The 16,565-nt window shown below is 46.2% G+C and overlaps 1 protein-coding gene across 1 annotated transcript in view; it reads left to right on the top strand.

Annotated features, from left to right (window-relative positions):
• Pde11a (phosphodiesterase 11A) overlaps positions 1–16,565 on the top strand; it is a 278,269-nt gene that overhangs the window by 220,520 nt on the left and 41,184 nt on the right. The window contains exons 14-15 of the mRNA XM_041639781.1: positions 3,438–3,528; positions 6,916–7,016. Of these exons, the coding sequence (XP_041495715.1) occupies positions 3,438–3,528; positions 6,916–7,016 (192 nt within the window). The remainder of the gene's footprint in view (positions 1–3,437; positions 3,529–6,915; positions 7,017–16,565) is intronic.

The following is a 16,565-nucleotide window of genomic DNA, read 5'->3' as shown; positions in this document are numbered from 1 at the left end:
ACATAGACAATCAAAATGAGACGCAGCATTAAAGTCAGTCTTATATGACTGATGGAAGGTTTCTTCATTTAAAAAGCGGGAGTATGTATCCATGCAGTGTTTTACATGAAAGACACGAGCTCTTCAGAGATGGCTTTATGGCCAGTTAAGGGTGCATAAGGTGCATATCGTGCCCCTCCCTGGAGAAGCTTAGTGCTTGTGTTTACATAGCAACGCCTACCATAAGAAGTTTGAGCTTTTAAAGCCAGCATTCCTCTGAGTTATTTGACATTGGAATCCTTTTTACTTCAGCTTGTCATATCTTTTGGCATTTCAAGTTAGTAATAGTCTATAGAATGTTTATTGAGAAAGTTTATCCCGACGGATGGGTTTATCTTCTGCCACTATATTTATTTTCTGTTTTGTGTAAAGTGGTGTTTGCTCAGGGTGTTCCTAGGACATCCACAGTATGTGAGATAAGAACATAAGAACACAGCAGAGTTCCTGGTGCGCCTTGGCCAGGAAAGAAGGCACCATGAGGTTTAGAAGTCTTAGAAGTATTGGTAGGAACCACACACAATAGTACAAGTCAGGGGTCCTTGTGGAACAGTATTTCTTCAGTGAATTTCCTGAGGTTAGTACTGGCTCCATTCTCCGATGCACACTAAAATGGCTCCTTACTTACAAGAAGAAGCTGAGTATTCTGGTACAGGACTGGACAGAGAAAGCATTCTACAGAAATCTGGTAGAGTGTGTGCTTCCTGAAGGTAGGCTCCACAGATTACATGTTTGTATTTCACGTTTCCGGGGCCTGACAAGATAACACTCATCGGTGCTTGTTGTCTACATTAGAGATACATTTTCATGCTCATTGAATGAATGAATGAATGAATGAATGAATTTCAGCGTCTTCCTGCACTGAAGCCACATTAGTATGGTTCAGTTTCAAAGTTTACACATTTTTTGTATCTAATGAATGTAAAACGGGATTACAGAAAGGCACAAATAGAGGATCTAATAATAAGACCCTGAGCACCCTGCTGGAGGCCAGCAGTTCTGAAGCCCAGTGAGCAGGGGAGGAAGGGCAGAGGAGAGCAAGCCTCAGTGAGCCTCCTATGGCGTCCTCTGCCCAAAGAAGGCACTAGCATCTTATCCATCATGAATGAAGGAAACACTAAGTGACTTGTAAGCATCTATAGCTCACCTCTCATGCGGTGAAAACCAACAGGATAAAGAGAGCTTAGACATCCCTCCTCTTCCCAGCCACTCTGTCCCCAGGACTCATACCCATGAGTGAAGAGTCCAGGAACAAGCCGGTTTACAGGAATGGAGGGGCTGGGAGCCTGGGGTTAACTGCTAGGCTAGCAGACTTCTAAATTGTGTTTTGGAAGCTCCTTTCATCGGCAGCCAACGGCCTTGTCAGAATAGAGGATCAAGTATCAGAAATGTGGGTTAGGCGTTTTATTCTCCCACTGCAGTGAGCAGCTTACAAATTGAGATTCAAACTCAGGCCTGATGCTGGCTGGCTCTGTGACCTTAGAAAACCTGGGAGTTTCTCTGAGCCTCTGTTTCTTTTGATTTAAAGTGAGAAAATAATACCTCTTTTGTAGTTGTTACCACAACTCGGTGGGGTTATACATCAAGGGGCAGTGTGACTCTCAGTGCGTGGTGGGCACTCGCGGATAGTGGCTGTTATTAGCAGGAATGTAATCATTATAAAACATATTACACACATATTTTTAAATATATGACATATATTTAAAATAAATATAATATGATACATATAAAATATAAATAAATACATGTATAAATTACATATATTATAAAATATGCTGACGCTGATATTACCGTCAGCCTCCTAGTTCAGCCATACCCTCTCCACACAGCACCACGAATGAGTTACTTTTAAGCACCCACTCCGTGTCAGGCACACAGAAGCTCAGCATCCAAGTCCAAGCCACGCTGTGTGTTTTTGCCATGGAAACGCCTTCTATGTAATGACAAAGGACGGCCGACCTTCAGTGTTAACCCACCAGTGAGACTAGCCTGACCTCTGCCCACTCACTAGATGACGTAGCGGACTTAGGCAGGACTTAAGGAGATAACACATACCCAACTAAAATCTAGTTCCCTCCTTCATCATCCTCTTCATTACAAGCTCTCTTCCACCTGACCTTCCTGCTACTCAGGATGCAGTAGCGCTGAGCCTCCCCAAGGATCACGGGTCCTCTGCACCCCAGAACTGACAGTGACCTCAGGTTGTCGGGAGCCAGGCAGCCTGGGATGGAAATCCTTCTTGTGTACGGGTGCCGGTGCCACCTTTCATTCTCTCACTGGCAGGATCAGCTCCAAGATGGCGATCTCTGTCATTTGCAAGTTAAAGCCAAACTCTCCTCAGGAACTCCCTACAGTAAGCCAGCAAAGAACACGGGGACCTGAATGGGTCCTCAGCAGAGGCCTAGAACGGCTGTTTGATTCCTTGGGTCTCTCTTGGCCCCTAACATGCTCAAACTCCAACTCCGAAGAAACAGCTGAGGTGAACTGTTGGAACCCTTTAAATGCCTCACTGGACTGGCCTTGTTGAGGGGTGGACTGTCCTACATACGTGAAATTTACGGATAACTCAAAGGAACCCCCACCCCAGGTATCAGTGAACACTGTGTTCATTTAAAATGGAAATGTCCATGTGCATTTTAATTATCTATTAATAATAAATATAGACTCCTATCTACTTCCTATCTGGCACTATGACAGGCACCTTCAAGCATTCCATTGTCCCCTCATAAACAACAGAAGATGCGGACAGTGCTGGCATGATTTAAGAGACAAAGAAACTGAGCCTTAAAATCAAGTAATAGCCTAAGGCTAGGTACGGAAGGAAGAGCTGTGACTTCAGATCCAAGGAGCTCTCTGATCTTCTATGCTAAGATGTGCCTTGTGGCTGAATTGACACTAACAGAGGGTTGTTAAAAACACATGCAGAGTAGATAACAAAGAGTGTGGAATATTCTCCAAGTCTTCTTGTGGAGAGTCAGGCATGTCTGATAGGAGAAAGTTCCTGTGTATATTTAGATCTATAAGGTTTAGTTCATGAAGCCTTATATGGATCACAGAGGCAAAGTTATACACACACATGCACATATACACACACATACATACATACATACACACACACATATACACACAGCCCTTCGTATCTGTACTGCCGCTGCCTGTTCTACTTTTTCTCAGAATCACATCTTGTCCCTCGTCAGTCTGTAAACTGCTTAAAGACAAGGACTGTGGCCTGTGAACTATTTATCATCCACGGCATCCAGCCTAACACGTAAAAAGGTCTTGAAAAGTTTGCTTAAGGGGCAAACGAAGTCCACAGCAATTACGGAGAAAGCATTTGCTCACGGTCTGCCACCAAAAGTGGTTAAGATGAGGGGTCCTGCCTACTTGGTCTTCTCTTTCAGGAGTGACTCTGCGCTGGCCCAGCTCTACGGGACATCGGCCACCTTAGAGCATCACCATTTTAACCACGCTGTGATGATCCTTCAGAGTGAGGTGAGGCCTGCTCCGCTTCTATCCTTGACAGAAGGCCAACTGCATGGTCCGCGCTCCCCGATGTGCCTGATGAAACTCACAGAAGTGGGAGCCCATGTTTACATTAAACTCAGACCCCGGTGCCTTGCGTGAACCTTTCCCATGCCAAAGACCTTGTTCCAGGTCTTCCCGAGCTGCTTGGAGGTTTTGCAGGTTTTGCAGGTGCAGGATCACTTACGGGGTACCAGGTGGAGGTTGCCTATTGCCAGAGCATCATCATCTTGTCTTTCTTGAAGGATGCAGTCTTGGTTTATGACAGAGTGATCCAACTTTCCATTCTGTGGAACCCAACACCATGCAAAGAGATGGTAAAAACAGGAAGAGCCAAGCTTTGATAGTGAAACTGAGGTGCTTATAAAAGACAAAAGAACTGAAGTTTTTGGTAGGACTGCATTTGAAAGCGAGAAATGGCTACTAACCCCAAGGCCGGGGCTAAAGCCATATGCCTTATTTTGCTTTCTGCAGCAACGCGGGACTCAAAAGGCATTGGAGTATCGACTTATCTCTCTCTGCAGAGAAAAACAGAAACCCACTGACTGACTCTGGCTGCAGCAGCTGAGTTTTTAACTTGCCAGGAAAAAAATCTGTTTAATTTTATGAAGGCATACAGACCTTTTTTTTTTTTTTTTTTTTTTTTTTTGGGCCAGGAAGGGATTGTCTGTCCCCTGTTATTTTTCAGCTCTCTGGCTATGCCATTAATTATTATTATTATCGTCATTAAAGCTCTGTTTCACTGGAATGGCATCATTAAATATGGAGAGGGTTTTTTTTTTTTTCTCCTCTAGACTATCTTGAGGAAACCTGTCTTTTGTAATATCACCAAAGCCTTCAGCCTCATAACAGAGACCCACCACTCCAGAGCCTGAATGTGGGCTCGGGCAGGGCAGCCTGCCAGAGGCGCTGTGTTTTCATTTAGGATAAAGCTCCTAAGTAAGGGCCTTGGGAACTGGTGGAGCCAACTTCCTGTCGTCTGTGGCTCTGGAATATGAAAGCCACATGTGAGCTGAGAGCCAGGAGGAGGCAGGGGTGGCAGGTGCTTTTGTTTAGCTTGTCTTTTCCCTGGTTGGAAAATGTGATGAGTCCCTACCTCTGACTCCAGAGAGCCACCTTCGTAGTGATGGGGATCATAAACAGCCTAGCGCCCTTAGGTCCGGGTCTTCTCACCGGGACACATTGGTCAGCCTCTGCTCCAGTTTCTTCCCAGTGACAATGACCAGTGAACACAGAAGTGGACAATGAGTCTCAGGCCCCACGTCCACTCCATTCTGCCACCAGGAAGGCATGTCATGCCTATCCCATGTTCTTATTTACACAGACACGCAGAGCTTAGAGGTCTTGAAGAAGCTAACCTCAAGCCTTTCTTTCTCTACCCCTGGATTTCCCATCCTGCTGTTCTTGCTGGTTTCCTACACCTAGGGCTGTTTCCCTAAAACCTAGTCTCTCACAGTATTTGTGAGAGACTCATTACCACTTAAGGGTCAAACCCTGAGGTGCTCTTCAAGGTTAATTTGCGTATTCAATGATGCCCTGGGGCAAACTAACTTTTATAAGTGAAAGCTGATTTGGCTGGCTTTGTATTCCCCAAGAACAGCACTATTTACCCTTAAAAGCAGTAAAAGGCGAGTCACAAAAAAACAGGACAAATTCAGGTGAGTGCCCTTGTCTGAAGGCAAGCTTCTACTCAGCCTTGCTCCGAAGGCTGCCTTGCTTTTCCCAAGTGAAGGTGCTGAATCCAGGTGACCATTTTTCCAAACATTGTAAACTACTTTTTCCCAGGCTCCAGAATGTTTGCTTGTAACTGTCCCATGAGAGGATGCCTGTACAGAATCCTGGTCCAGCCTTCCTCGAATTCTTTGTCCTCCTAATCACTGAATTAAAGGCCTAGAAGAGTTCATTTAAACTGACTATTAATATTGGACTTGGTCCCAGATGGAGCCAACACCCTGCAGTCAGGAGGGGAGGGCTCGCCTGAAGAAATAAATCAGCTCAGCGAAGCAAATTATTACCTGACGCTTGATTCAGATGAAATTGCTAATTGATATTCTGGTCCCCTGGATAAATTAATTTACCTCTCGTGGAAAATAGTTTCTTCTTGAAAAGTCGCTTGCCCCTTTCCTTCCCCACCAACCTTTGGCTCTCAGTTCTAGGTTCAAAGTGATCCAGTTCCCGGGTCCCATGCTTATGAGTTCATAGTTCATGCTAAGAAAAACAGACTAAAAGAAATCCTGTTTCAGCACGCGTGTGGAGTAAATGATGGTCGCACTGCTGAAGGGTTTCCACCTTGCTAACAGCAAGCCCTGGGGCTGCCGAGTGAGTCTTCTAGAAGAAACAAGAATGTTCTCTGGTAGCATGGAGGTGAAGTTGTATTGCAGTTTTTGTTTGGTAGAAGTCATCGTTAGAGCCCCTTGCACCCAGATAATGGCTTCTCCATTCTAGCTGTTCAAAACTTAATCCAGCACAGGCGCCAAGGCCAGCTGGCCTGGGTCTGAAAAAGCATGGGATAAATCCGGACTAGCTGAACATAGCGGACAATGAGGAATACTGAGAACTCAAGAACAATCGCAGTTGGTTTTTGATCCTACTACACGTACTGGCTTTGGGGGAGCCTAGGCAGTTTGGATGCTCACTTTACAAAACCTGGATAGAGGTGGGCGGTCCTTGGGCTTCCCACAGGTCAGGGAACCCTGATTGCTCTTCGAGCAGATGAGGGAGGGGGACTTGGTTGGGGGAGGGGGAGGGAAATGGGAGGCGGTTGTGGGGAGGAGGCAGAAATCCTTAATAAATAAATAAATTTTAAAAAAAAAAAGCAGCCTGACAGCTCAGTGTGGGGTTCCTCACTTCAGCAGGGAGCCAGGTCTTTGAGTGGCATCCCCTGGTCACTGAAGGTTGTTTACCTACGTCCTAGGCTCTTCTAGTAAAGGTATTAAAAGTTAATAGTGTCCCAGGCAGTCATGACTGTCCAAAATGTCTCTATTTGCTCCCAATGCTTCCATTGTCTAAACCTCCCCCACTGAGACACCATAGTCTAATGGCTTTTGCTCTTTCTCAAAGTCACTTGTCGCCACAGCAAGGGTTTCTAGATTGCCAGCTAAATCTTTCCTAGTAGAAGCAGTATTTCTTTGGGGATCAGAAAGATTCCCAAGTGTTTATCTCACTTCCCCACTCCACTCTGTACTTCTATATCCATCTAATACAAAGATAGAAATGAAAAGGGTTTTTTTGGCAAAAACCCTTACCAAACTTTAAATTTTGTTCACGTTCTGATCATCTTTAGAATATAGATAAACCCCGCAGTCATCAACTCCAGGTGGAATGGTGTGTTTGTGACTTTCTGCCTTCTCATTGCAGGGTCACAACATCTTCGCTAATTTGTCCTCCAAGGAATACAGTGACCTCATGCAGCTTCTGAAGCAGTCGATACTAGCCACCGACCTCACGCTGTACTTTGAGTAGGTATTGGAACTTGGTCTATTTGACAGATGGATACTAACACTCCATCTTTAATTAACATCTGGGTCCATACTAAATGTTGCATTAAATTATTCCAGCTTTGCTATCTGTCCTTCCCTTAGCTAAACTCAGCTCATTGGGACAGTTTCTGCACTCTAAAAATAATTCAGGATGCTAGTGACCAATCTGAAGTCTTCCTTATGCTGATGAGCCTTCTTTGGATCTCAGGACTCTGAAGCCAAGTGCTACCGGGGATATTTCATATGCTGCCTGCGACAGCTATTTCCAGTATTATTTGTTTCTGTAATGGTGCTGATGGTGCTGATGAACTATGTTCACGGATGGAAGCGTGATTAGACACTTAAGCCTGTGTTCCTTACCCTTCTCCCTGGTTTGTGCTTTGAACAGCAATCTGTCCTCTGTTCTGCCAGTGGTCACCAAAGGCTGTGGTCTTTTCTAGCTTTCCTGACGTAAAAGGCTTGCCGATGTCTTGTGCCAGGTCCTACTCTTCGCTTCCCCAACACCCAGGTGTATTTCTCCTTTTCCAGATCTGCTGTAAATTCCAGTCCTTCCCTCTTTGAGTTCGGTAACTCATGTTCTGTTCTCTCTACTGAGATTGTCTTCCTGACCTCTCGTCTGTGTTACCCTGCTGTAGGTTAGCTGCAGGGAGGGGGTCTGAAATGCTTCATTCTAACTCCCAGCATTGTGGACACTTATCCCTGCCTTCCAGCCATTAAGGAAACCTTAAACTTAGCTTGACAGGCAAAATCCTTCCTCATTGCCCCCTCTCTATTTTCCATTCTTTTTTTTAAAAAAAAAATGTTTATTATTTAATTATATGTATATATGGATATATATATATATATATATGGGGGGTTCATGAAAGTAAGTGTTGTACCCCTGGAGACCAGAAGCGCAGCTGTGGGTCACTAGATATAGGTGCTGGAAACCTAACTCTGGTCTTCTGCATGAACAACAGTCTTAACCACTGAGCCATTTCTCTAACCCTACTTTTCCCTTGCACTATTATCTTTCGGTTCTCCCCTATAGCACCTGTCTGCCTTGACCATACCTGACTACATATTATCCTTTGAAACAATGCCATGTCCCTTATACCACAATCACAGCATATCATCGTTCCTACGTAGAATCCCATCCCCACGCCTGCTCCACCCTCTGTCTGAACTGACTCATCCTTTTGAGTCCTACTGGACCTTCACACTTCATTAGTTATAATTAGGTTCAGTGGTAGGAAATAGAAAACCCAAAGCAGCAGTTCTCCGCTGCATACAAGAAGTACAGAGACCCACCCACTGAGACAGTGGGGCTGATCTATTGGGAGCTCACCAAGGCCAGCTGGACTGTGACTGAAAAAGCATGGGATAAAACCGGACTCTCTGAACATGGCGAACAATGAGGGCTGATGAGAAGCCAAGGACAATGGCACAGGGTTTTGATCCTACTTCATGTTCTGGCTTTGTGGGAGCCTAGCCAGTTTGGATGTTCACCTTCCTAGACCTGGATGGAGGGGGGAGGACCTTGGACTTTCCACAGGGCAGAGAACCCTGACTGCTCTTTGGACTGGAGAGGGAGGGGGAGAGGAGTGGGGGGAGGGGGAGAAGGGTGGGAGGAGGGGGAGGGAAATGGGAGGCTGGGAGGAGGTGGAAACTTTTTTTTTCTTTTTCTCAATAAAAAATTAAAAAAAAAAAGAAGCACAGAGACCCACAACCTGCTGCTGGTGTGGTGGCCAATGAAGTCCTCACGGACCAGGTCTCTTCTCTCTTCCTATGACGTCAGCTTCTACCTGTTAGTCAGGAACAATTGCTCAAGTCCCAGTGCGGCTGCTCACCTTCAGGTCAACAAGAAGATGGGATAAAGGAGGAGGCCAGCGGTAGATCAGGCCGTCTTCCAAGGCGCTCTGGAAGCTGCCACTTGCTACTTCCGCCTACATTTCACTAGTCAGAATTTGGTTTCGTGGCTACATCTAGCATCGGAGAGTGTAGGGAAGGAAGACCTTGCTCTGAATAACCTTGGTATCTAGTGACAGTGGAGAGGGCAAGAAGGGAAACTAGTGCAGACAATGGGCTGTCCACGCCTCAGGCATTTATTACTGGATTATTGCACGGGACAGTGGACAGAGTAAAGGCTGTGTGAGTATTAGTGGCCGGGATTTATATTTCCTTCTGTCATCTCCATTAAGTCTGGTGACGTGAAAGTTCACTCTCCCTTCTCCTTGCGATTTTCATGATATGTCATGTCTCTAAAGGGTCAAATAGAAAAGGAAAGGGCACACCACAACTGACAAGAGTAGCCTATGGAGGTGGCTGAGTGAGGTGGTAGATGACCCAGCTGGGTAGCCATAAGGGGCAGGGCTCTCAGAGGAAGAGGGCACTGAAGAGCGGCCACTCAGCAGCGCTTTGGTGAAGCTTCATGCCCAAAGCGCCATGAAAGGTGGACGTGGCACTCAAATCTTTTCTTTTTTTGCTTTACATTTTTTTCATTTTGTAAACCAACCCCAGTTCTCCCTCCCTTCTCCTGCCTCCCTCGCCTCCCCTCACCCCAACCCCATCCATTCTTCAGAGGTGGTAAGGCCACCCATGGGGAATCAACAAAGTCTGGAATATGCAGCTGAGGCAGGACCAAGACCCTCTCTGCTGCATCAAGGGGAGCGGAAACTATCGCGCCCTAGGCCAGGGAGGAAGCAATATATCTCTTGAAACATCTACGTGGTTAGGCCGTGTCTTGGCACCTTGTGTCTTGGCACCTTGTGATCAGGTCATTCTGAGAACTGTATCACAGCTGTCTGTGCAGCAAGCTGTTTTGGCAGCAAGCTGTTTTTGCAGAGAGGATGAGGAAGATTGGCCAATACTTTAGGTCGGGGGGCTTCTTGGTCCCCAACAGTATCCCTCCATAGGGAATGGGCTCCAAAAAGCCAGTTCATGTACCCAGGATAAGTCCTGGTCCCACTGCCAGGGGCCCTCCCAACAGATCAAGCCATGTAACTGTCACCACATTCAGAGGGCCCAGTTCAGTCCCATGCAGGTTCCCCAGCTCTCAGTCCAGAGGCCGTGAGCTCCCACTAGCTCTGTTCAGCTGTCTCTGTGGGTTTCCCCATCATGGTCTTGATCTCCCTTGCTCTTACGAACCCTCCTCCCTCTCCTCAGCTGAACTCCAGGAGCTCAGCCCAGTGCCTGGCTGGAGGCACTCAAATCTTAGACAAGGAGATTGCCCGCTACTCAGTTTACAGAGCACTGAGAAGCCCTCCCCCACTGGGAGCCAGCTTGTGTGTCTCTCCGGGAAAAGCCCAAGAAATGAAAATGGGGGTTCTGCCCTGGGGAGGACAAGCAGGTCTCAAACAGGGGTTCAATGAGATGAACCAAGACTCTGGATTTTCTCAAATGAAAGTCCAGAACCCAATCACTCTGAAGTTTTTAGGGGGTCTATAAACCACATGCCAAAGCTGTCAACTTCAAAGTCATAATAAACAACTGGGGTGGGTGGGTGTGTGTGTGTGTGTGTGTTTAACCCATTAAATTTTGGAAATACACTTAGATGGGATTTTTTTAAATCAAAAACTCAAATTTAACCAGACTTTCTTTTATAGTGAACCTCCCTCCTTCTCTTCCTCCCTCCCTCCTTCCCTCCCTCCCTCCCTCCCTCCCTCCCTCCCTCTCTCTGTCCTTAATTAGTCTTTTGATTCCTGACTGGGACACACAAACAGTTAACCAAAGATCAGAGAGGCTTTATTACCTCTAATGAAAAACAGACACCAAAACAGAAAAGGAAAAGAAAAAGCACCACAGAGAAAACCCAGTTGTTCATCCATTAAACAATAGTAGGCTCCTTTAAGGAATAGCAGGAGGAGGCATGACGAAGAAAGCGCTTGAAAATGGAAGTGTGATGGTTACAAGAAAAAACCAAAGCTTCGGGGGGATCAGTCAAAAGACTAAGGGCAACAAGGCGCGCCTTTCTCGCAGGCCTTTTGGAGCTCTTAGATTTGCTAACCACACACCTGTTCTCCATCTCACAAATACAGAGGTTTCCATAAAGGACCGGCGAGATGGTTGGCAGGTAGAAAATGTAGGGGAGACTGCGGTTTCCTTTCTGCCCTCCCAGACCCGAATAATCACACAGAAGCCATATTAGTCACAGCACTGTTCGACCAATGACTCGGGCATATTTCTATTAATCTGTGTATGGCCAGGAGGCTGTGGCTTACAGGGAAGGTCCTTCTTCTTCTGCAGCTACAGTTACATGCTGTCTCCCAGATGCCGCCCACTCTCTCTCTCTATCTCTGTTTGCATTTCCCACCTGGCTTTACTCTGCTAAGCCACTGGCCCGAACAGCTTTATTCATCAACCAATAAAAGCAACATATATACAGAAGGACATTCCACGCCAAGAAAATAGTGGCTGCTCTAACTGACTACCCGGGTTTGATCTCCAGAATCTGCATGCTAAAAGAGAGAACAACTTCTTCAGGTTGTCCTCCGACCTCCACACATGGACCATGGCAAATGTATGCACACACACGCGCGCACACACACACACACACAATAAATGTAAAAGAAATTTTAAAGAATCTTATATACTGTGCTGTCCACCTTGTTATTTGAGACACAGTTTCTTATTGGCTTGAACTTACCAAGTAAGCTAGACTGGCAGGCCAGCAAGCCCCGAGCCCCTCTCTCTTTAGCTTCAGCACAGCAAGTGAGCCTCATCACACCTAGCTTCATAGCGTGGGGCCTGGGACCTGAACTCAGGTTCCCATGTTTATGTGATGCATACTTTATTATCTCTCCAGCCCAAAAATACTGATATTGTTAAAATAAAAAATGTGTATTTTAGAAGCCCCAGGCTCTGTTGCTAGCTAGCTATGTGTCATCAAACATGATACTTCCCTCTGAGATGCCTTCCTTCATGTATAGAGTGGCAATAACGTACTGTGCATATATTAAACATCTTATGAGTGGTGACGATGGCCTCATTGCTTTACAATCTACTTATCCCACATGTTCCGTGGCCCTCAGGATACCTTCATGATAGTCATGGCCTCCCATCTTTTTCTAGACTGATAGTCCTGGATTAGGATTTATGAGAAATCCATAGCACAAGGTTTTTTGGTTTGGAGGTTTGTTTTTTGTAGTTGTTTTGTTTTATTTTTTTCCTGTCTGGCACTTGCAAGATCTTGTGTTAATTTTTTTCAAAATAGAAGCATTTTCTAAACCAAGTTTCCAAGTAACTCTTAAAGGGACAAAGAGGGGGAAGCCACCTTCAGCTCCATTTATCAAGCTGTGTCCGGGATGTGAGGAATCACTGAGTGCTGCGGGAACGCCAACAGGGAAGTTGGTTGGGAGTCCTTTGCTCATTACTCTGCTCTTATCTTGACGCTGCAGCCCCGGCTAATGTTCACTGACTCCCACAGAAGTGCCTTGCTCCTTCTGCCAGCATGATTGTTTGTGAGGTTCTGAATAGCTCATTCTCTAATCTAGAGCTCCAGGGGACTGATCCACATGCTGGTCTGAAGTTGTGTTAAAGTATGGCCGTATTTCCCGTCCAAACGATCCCTCAGGCTAATGAGGAAGAAAGAGCTTACGATGTACACCGCTATCCAGGTGCTTGTATTTCACCAGTCAGAGAACTGGAAGGCATATTGGAGATGCCACCAGCCGCTTCGTCCCCTCTCTTTTGCAGACCAGGCACTCTTGGTTGAACGGTATTGCTTGGGTCACAAAAGGAATTATTGGCAAAATATGAACCCATACTCCCTGTTTCAGGGTGTTTCCCACATCCTCTCTCTAACAGATGAGTCAAGAAACAATTCCATCTGAACTGTAGCACATGCTACAGCAACACGACCCAACTTAGGGAATGTCAGTTACCTCAACTGATTAACTGACTTGGTCCCCTAAGCTCCTTCCCAAAAGGCAGTTGGAGGCAAAGGCCTGCATTCATTTAGTTTAATTTTGAAAATAACACCAAAGATGACAGTGGGTGAAGAGCTGGGTCCAGGAAGCTCCTGTGAGGCTGTATCCCTTGCTGGCCATGACAACGGTCAGCCGGGCTGGAACCTAAAGGGATCACCTGAAACATCTCATAGGTTGTATCTCCAAATTGGCCTCCAGCCTCCATCCTCGTGAGCCTAAATTTGCCCCAAACCTCAAAACCTCCTGTGCATTTCCAAGCTGTACGTCCTCGGGGCCTGGAAATCCCCACAGCAGCTGGAGAATGGTAGGGGCAAGAGGATACAAGGGGCCCCTCTGACTGATTCTGGAGGTCTAGTTACCGTCTGTTCTTCTGCCCTGGCTGCTCAAACGAGACTTTGTGGTCGACGCGGGTGTGGTGTCACAGGCCCGTGATCCCAGCACTTAGGCGGCTGGAGTAAAGTGAACTTGAAGCCAGCTGGACTACATAGAAAAACAAAGTAAAAATAAAAAAAAAAAAGCTACGGCAGGATTGATCAAACTATAAAGGAAGCCACTCCAGAAATGATCAAATGGACAGGAAGTGGATCCCACCTTTAGAGAAGGCTTCACAGCTCACACTTAGGGGCAAGAATTCCTGTCATGATCCAGAAAGGGAAACACAAGAGATACATAGAATTGTATAGACACCCAAGCAACCACAAGACTCGTGATTTCATTTCCAACAGCTTTGGGAATCCTCGTGCCTGTATGCCACAAGCTGAACAGGAAAGGACCCGTGGGACTACGGCACAAGAACAAACAGGTGAAAGCCTTGCTGTGGACAGCTAGCTTCTCACCCTACTGCTGGGTTCATTATTCAGTCTGACTTTTCAACTCACGAAAACTCGGCTCTTGCTGATCGGTGTTTCGGTAACTGACTTCCTGTGCCTGGTCCCGAGTCCTCCATCGAATAATTCTTCTCTAATTAAATATTCTTTTTGCCAGCACAAGCAGAAATTAGATCTGTGTCAGGAGCCAGCCTCATGTCACTTTAACCTTTCTCTGCCTTGGTTTTCTCGTCAGAAATAGGAGTTGGGGCGTTTTACCCAGGCCCATTTGCCAGGGGCCCAGTGTGACAGTCAACGGAGATTACCTATAGGAAAGAGCTCTGGTAATTTAACGCACTTTATAAAAAAGAAATCATTCAGCCAGAAACTTCATAAAACACACGCCGTAAAAGATGACACTGGCACGGGCAGAGAGAGGGAGAGAGCTGCAGTCGCAAATGTTAAAACTCCAGAGATGTTACTGATGCCCCGCGGTATCTGTGCTGTTTCCAGCCAGCAAAGAGGAGCTATTGCCTCTCCAGCAATTAGTGATGGAAACAGCAGTGATGCGTCCCCAGTTCTCACAGAGGAGCGAGGCACACACATGACCTGTTTAACTCTAGAAGCAGTCAGAGGAGACAGGTAGTCTTCTGAAAGATAAAGTGTGTTGTTGGGTTTTTATTTCGTGTATGTGTCTGTCTGAGTGTGTGTGTGCGGGCACGCAGGTGCATCTGTGTGTGTCTGTGTGCGCAAGCATGTGTGTGTGTGTGTGTGTGTGTGTGTGTGTGTCTGCAAGGAGGGCAGAGAACAACTTGGTGTGATCCATTCTCTCCTTCCACGCTGTGGGTCTGAGAAATCAAACTCAGATGATCAGGCGTGGCCTCAGCTGCCTTTACTTCCTGAACCCATTAGATAGATACAGATAATCTTGTTAACGTCATTGTAGGCATGGGGAAGCTGAGGACCGGAGAGCATCAGTAAATTGGACAAGAAGTTGGATTCCAGACTGATTTAATCCTCCTGCCATTCTCTCTGTCGTTATTTGATTCGTAGTTTAAGAGTAATGAAGGGAAACTATGGCCCAGTCCTTGGAACACGTAGGCACCAGTGACAGTAGTACTCCGGCCTACATATGCTTAGGTTTCAAACACAGGTGCCGCCCGGTACTGCTCTACGCCCCAGAGCGACTCTATGTCCAGTTAGCAAAATAATAACAGTAGGTTCTCCTCTAGAGCATTAGACCTCGCTAGCCTTAGGTCCTGGGCCGAGTTCACACTACCAGGCGTGAGCTTCCTGCTGTGCTGCAGGCCTTAAATCCAAACAAAGCGTCACTGGTTAATTTCATAACATCCATACCACTCTGGCGTCAGTGGGTGCACTTGTCCAGATTGGTCGTTATTGTAGCTCACAGAGCTGATGACTTCCCCGCCTCAGCAGGCCATACAGCACCTTCTGTCACCGTGGAAGCTGTGCACCTTTCTGGAGCCCTTAAACTCGACATACTGCCCGGCATAATGAGTTCCCCAAATATCAACATTTGACTTTGGTTTCCCATATTAAGCTATAGGCAGAGAGTCTTCTCTCCATCTGACAGACTTTCTGTGGCCATGCCATCCTAAATGTACCCAGTCTCGCCCGACAGGGGTGCCTAGGCTTACAGAGAATAATTACCTAGAGCTCCTCACATAGGCTCTGACAGATCTCCGTGACAAATAGTTAAATAATTGCCTCAGACTATTTTTTAAACTGGAAATTACTAAACAATTCAGATTTTATGCAGCCACTCAGGTGCCCAGTGCCTTTTTAGATTGGTTCTATAAATTAATCAGATGACTCTTCGGTCTGAAAATTGCCACCTCCTCTTGTACCCTACCAACACCCTTCGTCAGCAAGTATGGGAGCTGTCCAAGCAGATGGTTTCTGTGCCATTGTCCTTACAAATGGAGGCGGTTAGAAGCATGTCTCAAAAGCATCCGGTGACAGTCGTAGGGACTGAATGATTCTGGGTTGTTTAGAAGAATAGTTTAACCTTCCTTTGAAAAATTGCAGTAATATCAAGATAAATTATTAAAATATACGGTCGGATTTCAACAAATATTGCTACTGCTATTCAGACAGAAATATTCACTCATTAATCATGCAGTGAGTGTTTATTAAGACCCCACTGTGTTCTGTGCTTTTCAGCTCCCACAGTTGCCTGTATTCAGCCAGCCACAGGTCTGGAAAGAAGAAACTAATGAACAATAAGATGTTAGTGACCAGTGGCGCTTAACCCACCACTGTCTCTCAAACATTTTTGTATTTTTTTTTTTTTTTTTGGTTTTTCGAGACAGGGTTTCTCTGTGGCTTTGGAGCCTGTCCTGGCACTAGCTCTTGTAGACCAGGCTGGTCTCGAACTCACAGAGATCCGCCTGCCTCTGCCTCCCGAGTGCTGGGATTAAAGGCGTGCGCCACCACCGCCCGGCTAACATTTTTGTATTTTGACAGAGCCTGAGGAGTTATTCCACGAGAACACTTCCAGCGTTAGGGCAGAAGGCCTGCGGTAGGTGGACAGGCAAAGATTTTAGGAGTTCCTGATAGATTTCAAACTGCCATTAGACAGCTCACAGACTTATCCCACTTCCAACGATAGGATGATGGGATAAAAATTGGGAAGCCCCATGCTGTCTTTATGCCAGGCGTTGTGCTACATAGAGAATATGTAAGCAGGAAAAGTGTGGCTCTTCCCCGTAGGGATCCAGATCCCCATGCAGTGACTGCAGCAAGCCCTGCCATTGCATTTCTTTGTCCTGTGATTGTGATTTGGTCGAACTGCT

The sequence above is a fragment of the Microtus oregoni genome, unplaced genomic scaffold (assembly GCF_018167655.1).
Source record: "Microtus oregoni isolate MIOR12 unplaced genomic scaffold, Mior012 000060F_ref0000265, whole genome shotgun sequence".
Lineage (NCBI taxonomy): Eukaryota > Metazoa > Chordata > Mammalia > Rodentia > Cricetidae > Microtus > Microtus oregoni.
Note: the sequence above shows the minus strand (reverse complement) of the source record. Positions and strands in the feature narration are given on the sequence as shown.